The sequence below is a fragment of the Aquila chrysaetos genome, chromosome 22, assembly GCF_900496995.4.
Source record: "Aquila chrysaetos chrysaetos chromosome 22, bAquChr1.4, whole genome shotgun sequence".
Classification (NCBI taxonomy): domain Eukaryota; kingdom Metazoa; phylum Chordata; class Aves; order Accipitriformes; family Accipitridae; genus Aquila; species Aquila chrysaetos.
Window position 1 is genome coordinate 2,337,226 of NC_044025.1, and position 17,539 is coordinate 2,354,764.

General features: G+C 43.1%; 2 protein-coding genes across 5 annotated transcripts in view; one reads left to right on the top strand and one right to left on the bottom strand.

Annotated features, from left to right (window-relative positions):
• The window catches only part of SMIM33 (small integral membrane protein 33), a 28,689-nt gene extending 28,225 nt beyond the window's left edge, over positions 1–464 (bottom strand). Inside the window, exon 1 of the mRNA XM_041119371.1 lies at positions 102–464. The gene's annotated coding sequence lies outside the window, so the exon portion shown is untranslated. The remainder of the gene's footprint in view (positions 1–101) is intronic.
• Positions 465–1,729: 1,265 nt separating this feature from the next.
• On the top strand, positions 1,730–17,220 carry DNAJC18 (DnaJ heat shock protein family (Hsp40) member C18). 4 transcript variants are annotated; one of them, XM_029997925.1, is made up of 8 exons: positions 1,730–1,866; positions 2,041–2,186; positions 3,362–3,547; positions 6,677–6,789; positions 8,177–8,286; positions 10,307–10,479; positions 11,056–11,140; positions 14,222–14,343. In XM_029997925.1, exons 1-7 carry the CDS (start codon positions 1,829–1,831, stop codon positions 11,100–11,102), a joined length of 813 nt encoding a protein of 270 aa, XP_029853785.1. In that variant the 5' UTR covers positions 1,730–1,828; the 3' UTR covers positions 11,103–11,140; positions 14,222–14,343. The 4 variants fall into 4 exon arrangements, with proteins under 4 accessions (XP_029853785.1, XP_040975251.1, XP_029853784.1 ...); XM_041119317.1 differs by lacking the exon at positions 14,222–14,343 and adding an exon at positions 11,361–13,330; XM_029997924.1 differs by lacking the exon at positions 11,056–11,140 and having other exon boundaries at positions 14,222–17,220.
• Positions 17,221–17,539: the final 319 nt, after the last annotated feature.

Genomic DNA, 17,539 nt, shown 5'->3' on the forward strand with positions numbered 1-17,539 from the left:
TTTAGTCCCAGCAGGACAGTGCAAAGGCAGCTGGTAAGCACCTGTAATATCAAACACTTCAGTCACGGTCAAGCTTTAACTAATCTCCCCTCCACACCGACCTCTGAAAGATGGCCCCATGCTTAATTTTCCTTCCTTTGAGCTCCTTCTTCCCATAGGCTCTTGAAGGTCTTGACAAATCACCAGAACCCGCTCCACTTTAAAACTGATCCACATCCAAAAGCAAAGTTCCAACTTTGACCTTGTTCAAAAGAAAGACTGAATAAAAAATAAACAACAGAAGTGATGTGACCCCCAGCTTCCAGTAGCTGCTGCTCATGTGAAAGGAGAGGTCTTCTCCAAGCTGCTGTGCTCCTGCAAAGCACACTGGTGGAAGATACTAACTCCCTCACACCAGGACTCCACTCCTACAGCTCATTAGCCCAGCTTTAATTGGCATGTGGGCTGAGGGGAAACAAGCAGCAGCATTAGCAATGCATGAATGCAGCTGGAAGGAGTTGCAGGACAGGCCATTGAGGGGGTTCTAACCAAAGGTTGGTCAGAAGGTGCAGGGCATTTGATTCTCCAGGCCCCTTCCAGTCTCAACACAACAATTCAAGATCATCTCCCATAGCTCTGCCAACGCAGCAGTACTGCTGTCCAAAAAGCGGATTTGTTTCCCCACATGCAATGAGCCAATAATCACACACTCGGCAGAGACATTATTCATTTCATATTTGCACAAAGATAGGTGCTAGGTGGTTAATTCCACTAAGCTAGCACACCACACCGAAGAAAAACGATGTATTTATTCTGTTACATGATTAGTAAAAACCCACATAAATTTACATTCATTGGTTAGTAGTCACCATCTCATCTACTGTTGGCCAGTTGCATTTAAATTAGCCTCGCTTGCTATGTAGATTAGCATGCACGCTCCTTGCAGGTGGCGGGGCGCAAGTTCTTCCAGCCTGGAATTGAGTTGGAGGTCACCATCTCCCCCTGCCACGTTTACCTCTCCCCCAGTTCATGGTGCTTCGGCAATCATCCGGCCTTCGGCACCTTCTGGAGCGGGATGCTTCCTTTTATCGGTCACATCCTACGTTTCTTAGGTCCGATCATCCTTGTTATCTCAAGAGCGTTTCTTTTCTCCCCGATGGACCTCGAGCATTCTTGCCAAGTTGGCAGTGCACACGAAGCACCCTCAAAACATCACGGCCTATAACTGTTCCAGGGTGCCCTCGCTCCACGAACGCCGACTGCGCGCCTCTCCGATTACAGCCTTGCTCGTTAATCTGACAGATACAAAACCCATCTTGCACAAAACAGGCGGACCACTCTAAATCTCAGAGTTATTCCTCAGCGCTACCAGGACGGGCCCTTCCGCACCGACGTGGCGATGTCACCCCCTGAAGCCGTCGTCCCGCTGACCTCACCCCGCTCTGGTCTGGGACGTGCCGTGACAGGGAGGCGAGCGGCTGAGGCTCAGCCCGCACCAGCCACCACCGCGGCTCCTGCCGCCTCCCCGCCACCTGCTCCACTCACGGCGCTGCCTATGACGTCACCGAGCCTCGCTATGACGCCACAGACACCCCCCCACAGTCGCTCGACACCCCCCCGGCCCCTTTAAGCCCGCCCCTTTAAGCCCCGCCCCCGCGCGGTGCCCGCTGGGTATTGTAGTCCGCTCACCGCCGGGGCGGGGCGGGGCCGGGCGGGCTGCGGACTCCCGTACCCAGAGGCCCCCGCGCGGCCGCCGCTTCCGCGCACAACATGGCGGCGCAGGCGGGCCGGGGCGGCGGGTTGTGAGGGGCGCGGAGGGCGGGCTACCCCGGGGCCCGCCGCGGCCGCTATGACCTACACGGCGGAGCAGCTGGACGGCGTGCGGCGGTGAGCGCGGCGCGGGGGCTCCGCGGGACCGGGACCGGGGGAGAGGAGCTGCGGAGGGAGCAGCGGGGGCCGCGGCGCGGTGACAGGCGGCGGGGGGCGATGGGTCCGGCGGGGCGGGCTGCGGCGGTGTCTGGGGGGACAGGCCGGTGAAGGTAACCTTGCGTGCGCTTCCAGGATAAAGCGGTGTCGGAACTACTACGAAATTCTGGGGGTGGAGAGGGACGCCAGCGAGGAGGACCTGAAGAAAGCCTACCGCAAACTGGCCCTGAAATTTCACCCGGACAAGAACCGCGCTCCCGGAGCAACGGAAGCTTTTAAAGGTGAGGTGGGGGCTGGCCCGGTCTCGAAAGTCGTAGGGCAGTATGAAAACGAGGACAGACTGCCTCAGACTTACAGTCCTGCGCCTTATATAAAGGCGTCATACGGGCCCATGTAGCCTGTCCTTTTTATAGACAGATAGGTGCGTCTCCACAAAATCCCGCAGCTGGTCGGCAAGGCTTGCCTTTTAATCTTCAGAATACAGATTTCTGTTAGAAGCAAAGGGAAACGTATCCCAAATCTCATTCCTAGATACTGCTAAAGGTTCAGAGCAATGCTTGGAAATAATACTGGCCATGCAGGGGAGTGTGGTGTTGTGTAATCAATAACTGCTCTGTGTCGTAAATGAATTTATATTTTTATATATATATCTGTGCAAGCATATGAAATTTGAGTCCAATATTCTGTATCTGGACTTTTCAATACAATCTAAACAATGTTAGCCTCTAAACTCTTACATCTTTTGCCTTTTCTGAGCCGTGTTGCTGCTGTCTGCAACAGCACTGTAAGGCAGCATGAGGAAAGTGATATACTCATTCGTAGTCTATTAGAATAAGGAGTTTTTGAAGGGCTTTATTTTTTTGTGTTAGGGTTGTATTTCTCTATGAACTTGTTTACAGCTGTGTTCTGTCAAAGATCAAGGAAGAAGATGAACCAAACAAATACTTCTGGGTGGTTTGGCGTAAAGTGTGAAATAGATATGCTGTACAGCTTCACAAGCATCTCTGCCGACAGAAAAACTTGGAATATGGTTCTGCATTTTAATTAGTCTCTGCAGGTATTAACTTTGTATTAACTGTGTATGGTATATGGAGGTGCACTTCTATATCAGCGCTTAGTTTGATCTGATAAAATGTTACATTCTCGCTCAATCTCTTGACTGAAGTAGACTCTCTCACCTCAGTTTTACAAATATTTCAACTCTCTCCACGTACTTTAACACTTTTATCTTTCTCCTGGTATCAGTGGTAGCAGGAAATAGGTTCCATCACAGGTGATGCCAGTGTTGTAACACTTTTTTTACAAAGGCAGTTCTTTCAAAAGTAACTCAATCTTTGGTCAAGCACAAATTTTCTATGCCTGGTTGGGCTTTTTCGCTACTCTGCCTATAAAAGTCTGAGATCTGGAAATACTGCATGATATGCCTGTGTAACACTTCTTTTCATTCACTCTCCAGCAATAGGCAATGCTTTTGCAGTTCTGAGCAACCCTGAAAAACGATTACGATACGATGAACTTGGAAGTGACCAAGAGCATGTCAGCACTGGTCAGGCCAGGCATTATAATTACTACACAGAATTTGAAGCAGACATTACACCAGAAGAAATATTCAATGTGTTTTTTGGTGGGCACTTTCCTACAGGTCAGTATCTGTCTGCAGTGTTTTTGAAATGTCGTGAACTGATACTAGACCATAAAGGAAGTTCAGCTTCTCTTGGTACTGCTCAGGGAGTTGATAATACATCTGAAAAGAGCAAAAACTTTTTTGGATTTACTCTTTTCTCCTTTCCTAGCTTTTTATGCCTGGAAAAGCTCCCTTAATGCATGTTTTAGACTTCAGATTTTAGCAACTCCATTCCCCAAAAAATGTTGTCAAAGCCCAGCCTTGCTGTCCAGGAATGCTCCTAGAAAAGAGAGCTGCCAGTGGGGTAATGGCTGTTGCTGCCAGGGCAAGTTCCTAACCTCGCCTCTCTTGAAAATTCCTGACAGTTCTAGGTAGGAGAAAGAACGTTTTAGTCCAGGAAGGGGTTAGGCTGTTTGATCTCGGGTAGGCAACATTGTAATATCAGCTGTAGCTGGAGACCCTTCTTTTTGTTGTTGCTTTTATTCCCTCTATTGTCTGAAGCCATCAGTGGTATGGGAGGTAAAATAAGGTGTGAATAGGAAGGGATCAGAGGTATCTTTGTTGATGGTGTAGTACTTGAGACACCTTACTGCGTTCCTGTACAGCACGGCAGCAGCTGCTGGCATTGTGGTCTCAGTGCCCCTATAACAAGGAAAACATAGGAGTTCATTTGGCTTGCAGCAGCTTGCATACTGTAAAGAAATTGAAACCTCTTAGCTTAGAAAGTGATGCCTGCCAGGAAAGGCTCGTTGTTACTGGATATAGAGTGTCGAGTAACAGAACAGTAGATCTGTACCAGTAGCAGCTCCATGCACATCTCGGTCCAGCCTTGGCTTTTGTATTTGTAGTAGTAAAAATAGAAAGATACTGCAAGGTCAGTGGAATACAAATTTGGATTAAAAGTAAATCTGAAAGGTTTAGTGAGCTAAAGGGTCTTCCTGGTAGTATCTAGCAAATTGCTTTAGCTCTTTTGTAAACTTTTTCGCCTCCAAGGTGTGGTATAGAGCAACCTATGTGCCAATTACTACACCCTAAAGGCACAGATACAGGTAATTACTTAAAAGCTCCCCATAACCTTAGTCTGTGTGGTAGTATCTTGCAGCTCAGGGGACTTCAAAATTTGATCAGTAGAGGTGCAAAGTGAGCCAAACTCAGTGTGGCATAATTCCACACTGAGTTTGCAAGTTTTCCATTTCTGACTTTGCAAGAAGTTGCACCTGCGTGTGCATTTTGCCTCAGCCACCAGTGAAACCTTGCCCTCTTGGAATGTGACTGCTTTCTAGCTGCGGGCAACAGGGATGCTTGGAGCTGAGGACAAGAAATTGAGGAGCTGTAGGAGGAATTTGAGTACTGGGCATGGCAGGTTTAACAGGTCAAGTGGCATAAAGAAGTAAATGGGAACTTTTATCAAAGTGGCAAAGAATAAGAAAATTAAAAGATCATTTCATAGTAATAGGTGTTGGTAGTAAATGATAGTTTCCTTACAAAAAAAAAGTTTGGGTCTAAATTTATGTACATTTTCCTAATCTAAAAGTGAGTTTTAAATTACAGAAAATCGTCAGTTCAGTAGTTTTCCAAATAGGCAAAGTCCACACAGTTTCTACTTAGCAAGAGAGTTACTGGTAAGAGGGTGTGCAGATAGTTGATATAAAGAAAACATTTTTTAAACTGTTGTAGTGGGACTTGCATGCATGAGCTGAAGTTTGCTTTGTGACACCTTGCTGTCACTAGGCTTTCTGGAAATCTGAATAAGAAATGTTGGTGTTAGGGTAAACTCATTTGTATAGCTTTTGTGGGAAGGTTTATGGCTTTGTTTATACTGTGCATTTTTCCTCTATGGATATTCAGTGAAAAAGTCTTGAAAGTTAAAATGTTAAATGTCGTAAGTCTGAAAGGAGACTGTCCACGTGGCATATTGTTGCAGTTACAATGGGTAGAGGCTACAAGTTGAACTTCCTTCTCATAAAAAATAAATGCACATGGAAGGAAAGAAACTGCTGGCAGAAATTCTTTGAGAAACTTAGGATTTGGGAAAACTTTTTTCTAGGCACACTGCAAAAGACATTCTTCTCTTCCTGCACTTGCTTCTGTTTTTTCACAGGTAGATTAAATATTGTCTGAGCAGTGTTGAATGATAGAAACAAACTTTCTTCTTCAAGAAAGAAACTTTTGTTCTTCAAGCCAGTCTCGTTTGGTGCTCTGTTGGAGCTCTGACTGCAAATGTGCCTAGATCCTTGGAAAAATCTTTGAACAAGCAGTGAAACAGATGTTTTGACATAATAGCAAAGGTCACTTCTGCCCAGGTTTCTTGCAGAATTCTGTGGGAAATTCAGAGAAAGGGCGGTGTAAGAGTGTAAAATAATGTGACATCTTTCCCAGGGCTTAAAAATACATTTGCATTTCTGTTGTCATGATAAGGCCATAAATTTCAATTCTCTAATACAAAGACATTGTGAATTTCAAAAGAGGAAAGTACAGCTATTATTAGATATGCATATGGTGATAAAATCAGAGCTGAAGCTTCAAATCGAAACAGCATATGCAATTCTTTCCTCATTTTAGAATTTTTAAAAATAAATCAACTACATTCAGTGTGCAAGAAAGGAAATCCTGATTTGTACTCTTTTTTTTTTTTAACTCATTTTTTAAATCTCTTTCCTTATTATAAAATCATTAAGTGAAACTATTAATAGCTTGAAGGAAGAGGAAGTAGAAATGAGTGTAGAAGACCATATTCAGTAATTACGGGAAGCCATAATTCATGGCCTGAGTCTGGTGAAGCAAATCAATTTTCCTGCTTAGAGCCTGGGGATGCAACACAAGGTATGGCCTTGCAAGTGAATGTGACAAAAACAGTATTAAAATATGAGATACAACAATAAAAATTATAGCATGTTTCTGCAGGTTGATTTAAATTAAGATGGACTTGGGGCAAACTTTACAATTTCTCTGGTACGCTTCTCAGAACAACATACTATTTTGACTTTTAAATCTGAGGTGTGTTTGCGCTTTTTAATCTGAGGTCTCCCAACTGTAATTCAGGCCATGTAGTATATGCTTGGATAATCAACTAGAAACTCTGAGAAATACAGGCGAGTATCAGCAACTGGATGAAAATTATGACTCTCTCTTGGTTTCTTTTAACAGGAAATATCCATATGTTCTCCAATGTAGCCAGAGATGCGCACTATTATCCACGGAGGCACCGAAATGAAAGAGCGTGGACACAGGAGCCAGAGGAGGAAGAAAACAGGCCACAGGTAGCCAGGAGGAGGGATCTCTTGGGCTTAAATATTTCACCAGGGTGAGGTGTCCAGTTACACTTCTGAAGCCAGGACAAACCTTCCCATGCTTACATGCTCAGTGTTTATCCTCAAGTGCTGCAGCCAAAATGGATGTTTTCAAAAGTAACTAGATTGTCTTTTATTAATCACTACTTTAAAAATACATTGTATTGACAGGATTACAGGCCCTGGAGTTTCTGTCACCTAGTGTTTTGCTGGTGCTTGCTTTTTGCAAGCTCAAATGGTTTGGTAAGCCAACAACAATTAGTCCAAATGTGGACTGATAATGCATACAGAAGTACTGGCTTGTCCTCATGGTGTATTTAACCCTTCAGGAAGTAAGCACGTAGCTTCTGCTCAGGTGCTGCACGGGCTTCTTCCAGCCCAGGGCAGGATGGGTCTGGGATACATTTCTACCAACTGAAACCTCCAGATGAGACACAAGGTGTCATTTGTTGCTAGCGCACATATACATGTGCCACCTGCCTTGGAAAAAATCTTCCTCCATAGGCAGTCTGTTAACCTAACAAGGTTATCCAAGGAAGGTGAATTTTTCCCTGTGAGTCTCTTATAGCTGGGCTCTGAAAAAAAACGGATACAGCCTATATACAGCTAAGCTAGGGCAAATGAATCCCACCTGCTACTGCATCAGGTATTCTTGCTGCTATCCCAGAGCAGAGGGCAAAGTCTAAATAGCTGCATATTATATTTTGCTCCTGATAAGAAAAAGCGTTTTAGAAAGGCGGTTTAAAAATGAGATGAAGAGCAGAAGTAAAGATCTGTGTTTTCTCTATGACTATCAGAACTCTTCGGTCTTTTAATATTTTTTTTCCCCACTCTTTTGTTCTACTAAATTCATTCAAACAAAAAACCCAAGTGCTTGCATCCTGTCCCAAATCACACTACATGTGGTCTCTTAACCCTTTACTTTTCAGCCATTTTATCCAGTGTTTGAACAGAGATTGAGATTTTTAGAATGCGTGTAGCAAACTTCAGAAGATGCACGGAAAGCCATAGGCACAAATGGGAATTGCAATGTGTTCCTTCAGTTTGGGTTGTCACCTGGTCACTGACAGGTGGGCATCCATTGCCTTGTGAAGGAAGCTGTAGATGAAAGAAATGTCATGAAAATATAATTGAAAGAAAATGGCTTTAAAGAGTTTTTCGACATTATTAATAAAGGTTATTTTGAAATTAAAATGTCATCCCTCTCAAAATTTGAAGGTACTTCCTCTTTTTTTTTCTTTTCAGTTTACATTTAATACATTGTTGATCTATGATAGATAGCCTGGTTTCTGTGAACAGATGCATCCTTTTCCATCTGTATCTTTTCTTGATTACTAATTATTGTTGTTCTTTTCAGAATTCATATTCTGCATTTATTCAGTTGATGCCAGTTTTCATAATAATAATAGTGTCAGTTATAACTCAGCTGATGGCCACAAACCCACCCTACAGCCTATTCTACAAATCGTAAGTCATTTAAAACCACATTTTTCTGGTCTTCGGTGTTTGCAATAAGGAGGGAGACAGAAGTTGGACTTGGTAGCAAAATGCATGTTAGCGTTCCATTCTGCTCTTTCTAGAAAGTGTTATCAATTTGTAAATAAGGAAATACCAACAGTCTCTATTGATGAGTTCTCCTAAGCATTATCGCTATGAAGTTAACTATGGTGTGCTTTATTGTACTGTGTGCTGAACAAATAGAGGCCTTGAGCCAAAAAGCTTTCTCAACTGGTGTGAAATGTTTCTGCACAGTGATACAGTACCAGGAATGTGGGTGTAGCCCAGCTACAGTGCTGATCAGCCTCTGGTCTGCCCAGCCCCCAGGGATCTGTGGACCACCACTGAGGTTCCCTTGTAAAGCAATTAAAAAATGAATGCTGCAGTTTGCAGTATAAATCCAAATCCTCCCTGGAGCCTGAATCCCACTGGAAGAATTGTCAAACTCCACAAATCATTAAAGCCTTGAAATGCCTTGGTTTAACATCTGTAAAGAAGCAGGACCCCGAGGTTGCAGAGGGCAAACTGAACTGGTCAGCTCTGGAAGCAGAAGGAACGCCACCAGACCTGCTGTAATCTGAGTTTGTGGGGCAGAGGAAAACCCACTGGCTCCTCTCAGCATCCAGTGTTGGGAGGAAGGAAGCTCTCTAGCAGGAAGAGCTCAGTTCAGTCACCTTCACTGGCTCTTACTGAGATAGGAGCGGGAGTCAGCAGGTTTTGGAGAACCTGCTGCACACAGCAGTAGCAGAGTGCTCCAAACACTCCCCTTGCTCCCTTCTAGGAGTAAAACTACTAAGGTTTAGGCCCATATCCTCTCCACTGTCATAATAGCCCCAAACCCTTTATCGCTTTTTACCACAAGATGTCAGTGTGTAGACCTAGCATAAGAACAGGAGGGTGGTTGGGTTTTGGGTCGTTGGGCGTTTTTTTCAGAGAGTGTTTTTGCTATCTGCCAGTCCCATGTGCAACTTCCCACGCTGCCCCCAGAGCAGCTAATCTCTCCTTCTTTTCTTCACTACCTCCCCTTCTCCTGTTGATTTGAGATAGTCAGGCCTTAGTCTGGTACACAGTTATGCTGTTTCTCTAAATCATATCCTTAAAAAAATCCTAACAGCATAGAAACTAAAATAAATTGTTTATATGAAGAGAGCATACACCTCTGAGACATAGCGACAGAGCAGGGGTAGTCCAGAAAGTAGAAGGAGCAAACTGGATTCTATTGAGTAGAGTGTAACCTTTGTGTTTTGGCTGTCTGCTTCTTTCTCTGGGCAGTGATTTGAAAAAAATGCCTGAGTATCTTTGCTCAAATAAGGAAATACAGTATAAGAGTGTAGTTTAACCCAGTGGCTGTGTCAGAGTGGCTAATTCTACCTGCAGGGTATTCTTTGGGATAGTCCATGCCCCACTTCTCTTACTGATTATTATAAAACCCTAAAGGAAAATGTAACTAGAATCTCCCCTGCTAATTTTTATTTCTACTAAATGATCCAGAAATTGGGAAAATCCAGATCCAATTGCATTGTGCCCTAAGCAACACCAGGGCCATATGCCTTTCCTGTAATCTCTACATTTGTTATCAGTTCCCATGGATTTCTGGACCTAGCTTGCCAGAAATTACCAGCAAACAGGAGAAAGTGTATGGAGCTGCTGTTCACAGATAAAACTTGCTCTTATGTTTTGGAAGTCTCTTGACTGAGGTCTTGAGAACAAACACAGTATTTGGAAGGAACAGTGTCAGCTCAGAGTTGGTTCTTTGTAGATACCTCCAAATATTAGATATTTTCTGTGGTTTTTAGTGGGGGGGTGAATCCTGTTTGCCTGAGACTTGTAATTTCCTTATTGGATGGTTGAGGGAGCTATAGTCCTGCAGAAAGTAACTGAAGAAGTTGCAAATACTGTCCTCTGGAAATGCTAATACTGAGAAACATCTCTTGATTTCTTTATATTTGAACTGCTATAAGATTCTGTTTTCTCCATGATGTTTTCACAGGTCCATAGGCCACGTTATTAGTAGAGAAACAGAGAACTTGCAGGTGCCTTACTATGTTGATAAAAACTTTGAAAGGAATTATCAAGGAGCAGACCTTAAAGAGCTAGAGAAAACCGTTGAAAAAGATTACATAGACTATATTCAGACCAGCTGCTGGAAGGAGAAACAGCAAAGTAAGTTATTTTTGTTACAAGTGTGTGCCTACAACCCATCAGAAGTTGTATGATGGCTGCGCTTCACAAAGCACTGCCATTTTTAGCCTCATTTTCCAATGCTTATCTCAAACCTTGCACTGATATTTGTCACATCTGCTCTTAACACTCAATTTGCTATTCTTGAAGGTCTGTCAAAATTCATTTTAGGTGATTCTAAGAGACAAGTGGAAAGTAGATTTCACCATTTGAGACATTTTTTCCACTCAGTTTTTATGCTTGAATAACTGTTAGTGATGATGTTTCAAACATGTAATCTACCACATTTATCTAGCTCTGACAGATTGTTAGGGCTAGAAAAGATCTTGAGACATCACCTATTCCACGTTTCCTTTGCTGGAGCAGAATAATTTTTGCTTCGACTGGCTCCACGAGAAGATTATCTAACTTTTTCTTCAAAACTTCATCAGAAGGAGATCCCATAGCATATTCAGGTGCTTTTGGTAATATTGCAGTGGACTCTGTTACTGGTATCAGTTTTCAAAGAGCATGCTGCTTTGCTTGTTTTGTGCGCTTATTTGCATTTTCTATCTTTAGATGAGTTTGAGGTCATGTTTTTCACCATAGTCAAGATTGTCTTTTAAAAACAAAAATTGAATGCAGAAAGGGAGAACACAAAAATGTGAGCATTCAAATTCATTATTCTCACGTCAGTCCTAAGTCGATCAGTGGCACGTATAAAGGCATGTATTTTAACCCCATATCGTATTACTTGTTAATTACTACTAATCTAGTTCATTGAAAACAGCAAATCCCTGCTTCTTTTGGCACTGTATGAAATAACAGAAATCAAATTACAAGGACTAGCTGAAGTTAGGATGTTGTGACTGATTTTTTTTCAGCTAAAGAACTCATCACCTTCAAATGAGTAAACACAAACTACTGCTGTGCATAAAGGAAACTGGAAGAAGTTGTTTCTGTGTAAATGTTTAATAGTAGTAGGCAAGCTGCTTTCACACACCAGTAGGGCTTTCTAAATTGCTCCATGCAAAACAGTCCTCAGCACACTGCAAAAAATTGACTTTGCACTTGTTTACAGTTTCTTTACCAGTTGCATCATTATGGAAGCACACACTTTGTCTAAACAAGACATGTTTAATCCTGTGCTAGAGGTAACAATAGTGTTGCTGACTCCAGACTATTTACAGGTTTTTGATGGGAAAGGTTGTTTTGTTTTCATCCAGAGACTGTTTTGTTTTATTTTACAAAAAAGTTACCAGTCTTGGTTTTAAAGAGAAATATACAGATGTGGGCTCTGAAGTTAGAAAAGAACCCATAATATAAGACCATAAAAATCCCAAACAATCCCTTAGTTTTTGGTGTGCTTGACTTGTGATCTCTGAGCATCTGTGGCTGGCAGTAGCAGCCTCTAGGTATAATGTGGCAGTTAACCATAAATGTAGGCTTCATGAGTAGGCTTGCTATAGGAGTAGAATTTATTTTGTAGGGAAAAATCCTTGTAATTGACCTTGTGCAACTGAAAGTGACCATACTGCCTCTTTCATGTAGACCTTGAGCTAAGGAATGCAATGCCCCAAAATGGGCAACAGGGTTTGCAAGTCTAAGAGAGACTGGTAGAGAGGGGGAGATGATCTAGCATTGAATGCCAAGTAATGCCTGCAAAACAATGCTTCTCTGGAGCTTTTTGCACTTACAGACTTTATTAGTCACACATCTGCAAATACATTTACAATGTCCACAATTAGCAGTAGCCTGAGGAGACCACTGTAATTAAAAAAAAAAAAAAAAAACCACAACATTTTCAGAATGATTACTATCTAGGCCAACAAGCAGGTAATGAGCACAGCTGAGTCTGTGCTAACTTTAGTACAGCCAAGTTTGTAAAAATAAACTGTGAATACAAGATTGAGTGCTGGGGAAAAGTTCTCTGGAGATATTGAGACAGTTCTTAGCTGTTGCTTCATAACTGTTGTCCATTAATTCTTGTTTAAGTGTTTAACTTCATGTGGTCAACTTTTTTTTTTTTGTCCGTTGAATGTCTATTAATAGTACATTTGTTTTGTTTACTGAGGGTGCATTTCTCTTTATCACCAGCAAAATGGACATAGATTAGTTAGATAGGAACAGTTTGATTTTTAAAGTCCTTGATTTTATGACTTGAAAGTGTTACCTGGTGACCAGCTACCTTAAGGAAAACTTCAAAAGTAACTAATAGATCAGTATCTTGTTCAGCCAGTCACTTTTACACTGCTGTACTAGACAGTGTTCCTCCCTTCACAGCAGAATAGTGTCTAAAAGTTGCGTATGCTGTGGGTTTTGGTCTTCTGAAATCTTTGATAGAGTTAAGTACAAAAAGCACATCCCAGGTTTTTACAGGACATTGTTCAGCTGTGAAGGCACAATTGTAAAGTAAGACTGCAAAGAGCTCTGAGTTGTAGAAAATTACAAAAAGGCCACTGAAAACAGAGAGAAGGATATGTAGTTGGAATTTGGTATTTTAGGACTTCCTTAAAGAGAAAAAGTTCAAAGGAACAACTCTCATGTAAAAGATTAAAAAATACAAGAAACAGACGTGATGGAATGAATGCTGTCAAAAGTGCAAGTATTTGCAGTGAATAATTTTGCCCAGTTGGATAAGTGTAGAATTCCTTAGCTAATCAGCAAAAGAAACTTCTCTGAATTACTGGTGGGAAACAATTTAAACAATGGGATTATTTCAGTTTTATGTTGCTTTTGAGAAGAAGGGGAAAAAATACGCAAAGTGCATTTGAGATTGTATTGTTAATGAAAGGGCACAGAGGCCTTTCAGACAGGTCCCTCAACTAGCTGTTCACCTTCCTGGAATCAATACTAAAAAACCCCCAAGAGAGAGAATTTATAATGCCTTCTGGGCAAACCTCTTGCCAGACAAAGTTTGAATTCTGAGAAGTACAAGGTCAAAAAAACAATTATCTGTACCTTAAAGTATATATTTGGATGCATGCTCTGGGCCCTTGCAGAATGGATCTGCCAAAAGAATTGCATTTTTCAGTTATGTGGGCAGGGGTGTATGTCTTGTAGTTCCTGCTCAGCTCATGAGGCTGGAGACAGCTGATGCAGCCCCAAGGAGGCAATAGGAAAAGTAGTCATGAGTATGTCTTTCCTTCTGGCTTGTCACATAAATACTGCTGATAGCTGTAGAGTAACCCCCCTCCACCGGTCTGTGCCTGCTGATGCTCAGTAAGGACCAATGCACGAGGAGATGAGATCTAATTCAAATGTAAATAGTGGTATCACCTAAGACAGGTGCTGTGTTGCAGACCAAATGGTATCCTACTAGCCCCTTTTTATGCACAGTTAGTTTAACTTTATATGTATATTTTAAAGCAATTGCCTATTCTTTAGATCATTAACAATTTTAAATCTTATGTGACTTCTAAGCCATACTTTTATAGTTTGTGTTTTCTTTGTAGACAGTAATAATCAGTCTTATTTTTTTGTGTTGGTTATTGTCCTACTAGTGCACTGGTAGAGAGGGTTATTATAACTGTTTGAGTTTTCAAGCAATTATGAAAATACTGTTTTCTTAAGTCGCTAGCCTGGTTAAACCTGATGGCCACTCTTTAAAGAAAGTTGTTAACATGCCCAGTTTCACTGAAACAAGGTGAATTAGAAAAAAACATGCCACAAGGATAACAAAGCACTGAGTTATTTGAAGTAGGCTCGCGGCTTCATCCTAATATAAATTTTTTTCATCTTTCAGAGTCTGATTTGTCAAATTTGGCCAAGCTATACAGAGATGAGCGGTTAAAACAGAAAGCAGAATCACTGAAACTTGAGCACTGTGAGAAGCTCTCCAGTCTGATTGGAATGCACAAAGGGGGCTGACCAGGGCACACACGTTCTGTAGTTTTATTTATTGCTGGTTTAACTTATGTTTTTATTTTCCTTTGTATAAAAAGGGAAGGAGACTGTTGTAAAGAGTCTGAATATTGGAGTCCTTCTGCATATAGTGCAGAGATGGGCCAACACAAGCTGCAGAGCTAGTGTTTGCTATAATACATACTCTACACGATATTTGGTTCTAAGGACCAGTGGCGCTTTGTAAATTAATTCCCTGGGAAACGCTATTAGTTTGGAACCTGTCTTCATCGGTAGTTTGTCTGCCATCCAAACAGTATATACTTCCCAAGAGAGCAGACAAATGTCTTAGCTTTCTGTATTTTATATGGACCTGCAATTCACTCGATCATACGAACAGCGTAGTTCTCAGTATTAAGTGCGCTAGCCTTCTCGTACTGATACCAAGCGGATGTCCTTGCTTCTACAGTGGTTTTGTAATGAGAACTTAGATGGAAGGCGGCATGTTTCCTGTTCGAGTGTAATATGCAATGCTTAATTCAGAAGAGTCGAGTACCTGCTTCAGGTGAGCACTTGAGCAGGCTCCCAGCTCTCCCTGCTGTCAAAGGGACGTAACCCCGTGCTTGTCTGACCGGAGAGGGCACGCTGAGATGCCAGCAGCAACATCGAACAAGAAGATGGGAGTCTGTGAATTGCACCAATTCTGATGTCTGCCAAACTGTAGAGAAAGGACAACTGTATTTATTTTCTCATATGTTTTCAGTGGCATATTTTTAAGCTGGCTGTCTAATTCTGATTTTTATCTGCAAACTCTTCTCCAGCTGTTACAGGGGTCCTGCTTTTTCTGGTACAGTTTTGATGTAGCATATTTTTACTCTGTTGAGCAGTTATGAATGTTTCACTGTAGAGATTAGTATTGCAAAGAAAAAGATCCATGTAGTAGTGTCCTGTTTTTTCTTGATCCTCCTTTACGAAACCAGGCATTTAAAGGCAGGTTGAGGATGGGTTATACTCGTCAGCAGCAGAGACCAGTGTTACTCCAGTTGAGCATCATTAACCTCCTGAGCCAGTTTCTCTGGTGGGGTGCCGCGGGTGTGTACCACACGTGGAATGAACTATTCTTTCGAAGGACATCTCCGAGCGGTACAGGCACTGGAGGTGCAGGCTTCTGCCCTCCCTCCCTGACGTGGGGACTCAGCGTAGCCACAGCAGAGGCAGCACTTGCCTCTCTGACGTGGAAGTGCGTGTCTATTAGAACTGAACAATTCTCTGTTGTTGTCCCCATTCCTAAAACTCGCTACGAGTAGCACAGGATGCCACGGATGGCCTTGGCTTAAACCTAGGAAACAAAAGTGCTCAAAAGTTCAAGAAATGCCAGAATTAAAGTCACCTCTAAAGCTTAGACTTCAAGTCTCCACATGTCTGGGCGTTACAGCGCAGTCGTGTGCTAGTGCCCTGCCCGTGCGCCGAGGGTGTCCTGTTGGCATGGTGCACAAGATGGCTGGTACTGGGAGCGGGGAACTGGGACCATAGGTACCAGAATGTGTCCCCTTGGTGTCCCTGTCCCGTCCGTTACAGCGGTGGGAGGTTGGGCAGCAAGCGAAGCTGGGAGCTGCAGGAAGAGAAGCTTTTCTGGTGGTCTGCGCCGGAGGAGGGGTTTTGAGACTTGGTGCTTCTGCAGATGAGACGTACACACCCCATATATGATCAGACCATTGCAACTACAGCAATATTGCTGCTAGGAAATGGTGGTGTGTTAAAAACTAAAAAGAACAACATAGTGACTCCTTAAAATAGCGTTTTCATATTAACATTTGTTCCCTGTTGGGAAACTTTGTAGGAGTGCTTAGGGAAGTTGAGCAGAGTTTGTCAGCCACTCGGGACAGGAAGAGTGCCAGTGAAAAAGGCATTTAGAGGGGGTTGTTGTGAACCATCTTGAGTGCGAGAGTCTGCAAGGGCAAAAATGTTTGATTATTCTAGATTGGTAATGTGGCTGGCAGTGGGACAGGCAGCTTTAATTCTGGTATTTCCCAGTTTTGAGCGCATAATATGAGTGCGTACAAAAAGAAAAATTCTTTTAATGTTGCTTTTTATATATTAAATAGTTTGTGGAATATATTTGAAATCTGTTAAAGTGGCTGGACTTTGTTCCAGGTTTGATATCTTCCCTGTCATTCCTGTTTGACTCCCATGGCTATAAAGTGATATAGGTGGGGAGACCAAACACAACAACTTTACTGGACCTGTGATGTCCTGTATGGAGCTTGAATTCATACGTAGTATTTTGCACTTAAAATGGATTGCACCTTTCATCCAAAGATCTCAGAGTGCTTTATGGAGGTGGGAGGTCTCCCGTGAGAAGCACAATGATTTTAAGTCTTCTCTGCAACTAGGAAAAGAGGCCAGGATGAAGCAGAAGGTCAGACTGGAAGGTAAAAATATTTCAAAAAGCAATAAGATGTTCTTTGTTTGTAATCAGAGTCAAGGGTGTTACGGATGACTATTTGCATGCCAGTGTTGTACGCTGTGAATAAGGGCATTTGGCTCCAAAATGTCTTCAGTGATGAGCACGAGAACTTCCTTTTATAAAGCGCTGGCATCCTGCTCAAAAGGAAAATCATTATCTCGCGCCCGTGGCTGTTGAAATGCATTGCTGTCATTAACCAAAGGTTACTTGCCATTGACTTCTGATAATTTCTTGGGTCTCTAAAGGGAGAAAAAGGTGTTCCCTGAGCAGGCCTGTTCGCTTGGAGCGGTGCAGTGGGATGCTCTCATTTCTTGGGGAATACCTGGGGCTTGCAAACGGGTTTATATATATATATATTGGGGTTTTTTTTAACGAAAGACTTGACATTTCTGTGCCTGTCTGTACCGTGGTAAAAGCCTGACTTTGAAACAAGAGAGAATGGTGCTGTCTGGGAGTTTTTTCCACGCGAAATGGCGGCAGCGGCCGCGGGGATGGGCGAGGAACTACCCGCCGCCCCCACGGCGACAGCCCGCCCCAGGCGGCGGCGAGCCCGGGAGAGCCGCGGGTGTTCCCCGGGGCCTCGGTGGAGGCCGAGCCCTTCCCCGGCGTGCGGAGCCGCGGCCCCGGTGCGGCTCCGGGGCAGGGGACGCGACGGGCGCGCTCGCTGCGGGGCGGGAGGGGGCTGTCCCGGCCGCGGCCCCTTTAAGACCGGGGGGGGGGGGGGGCAGGCGCGCGCGTTGCTAGGAGACGGAG

Coding starts and splice junctions, on each gene's coding strand:
- DNAJC18 (XM_029997924.1), top strand. CDS start 1,829: ATGACCTACACGGCGGAGCAGCTGGACGGCGTGCGGCG. Junction 1,867..2,040: donor CAGCTGGACGGCGTGCGGCG/GTGAGCGCGGCG, acceptor GTGCGCTTCCAG/GATAAAGCGGTGTCGGAACT. Junction 6,790..8,176: donor AGGAAGAAAACAGGCCACAG/GTAGCCAGGAGG, acceptor TGTTCTTTTCAG/AATTCATATTCTGCATTTAT.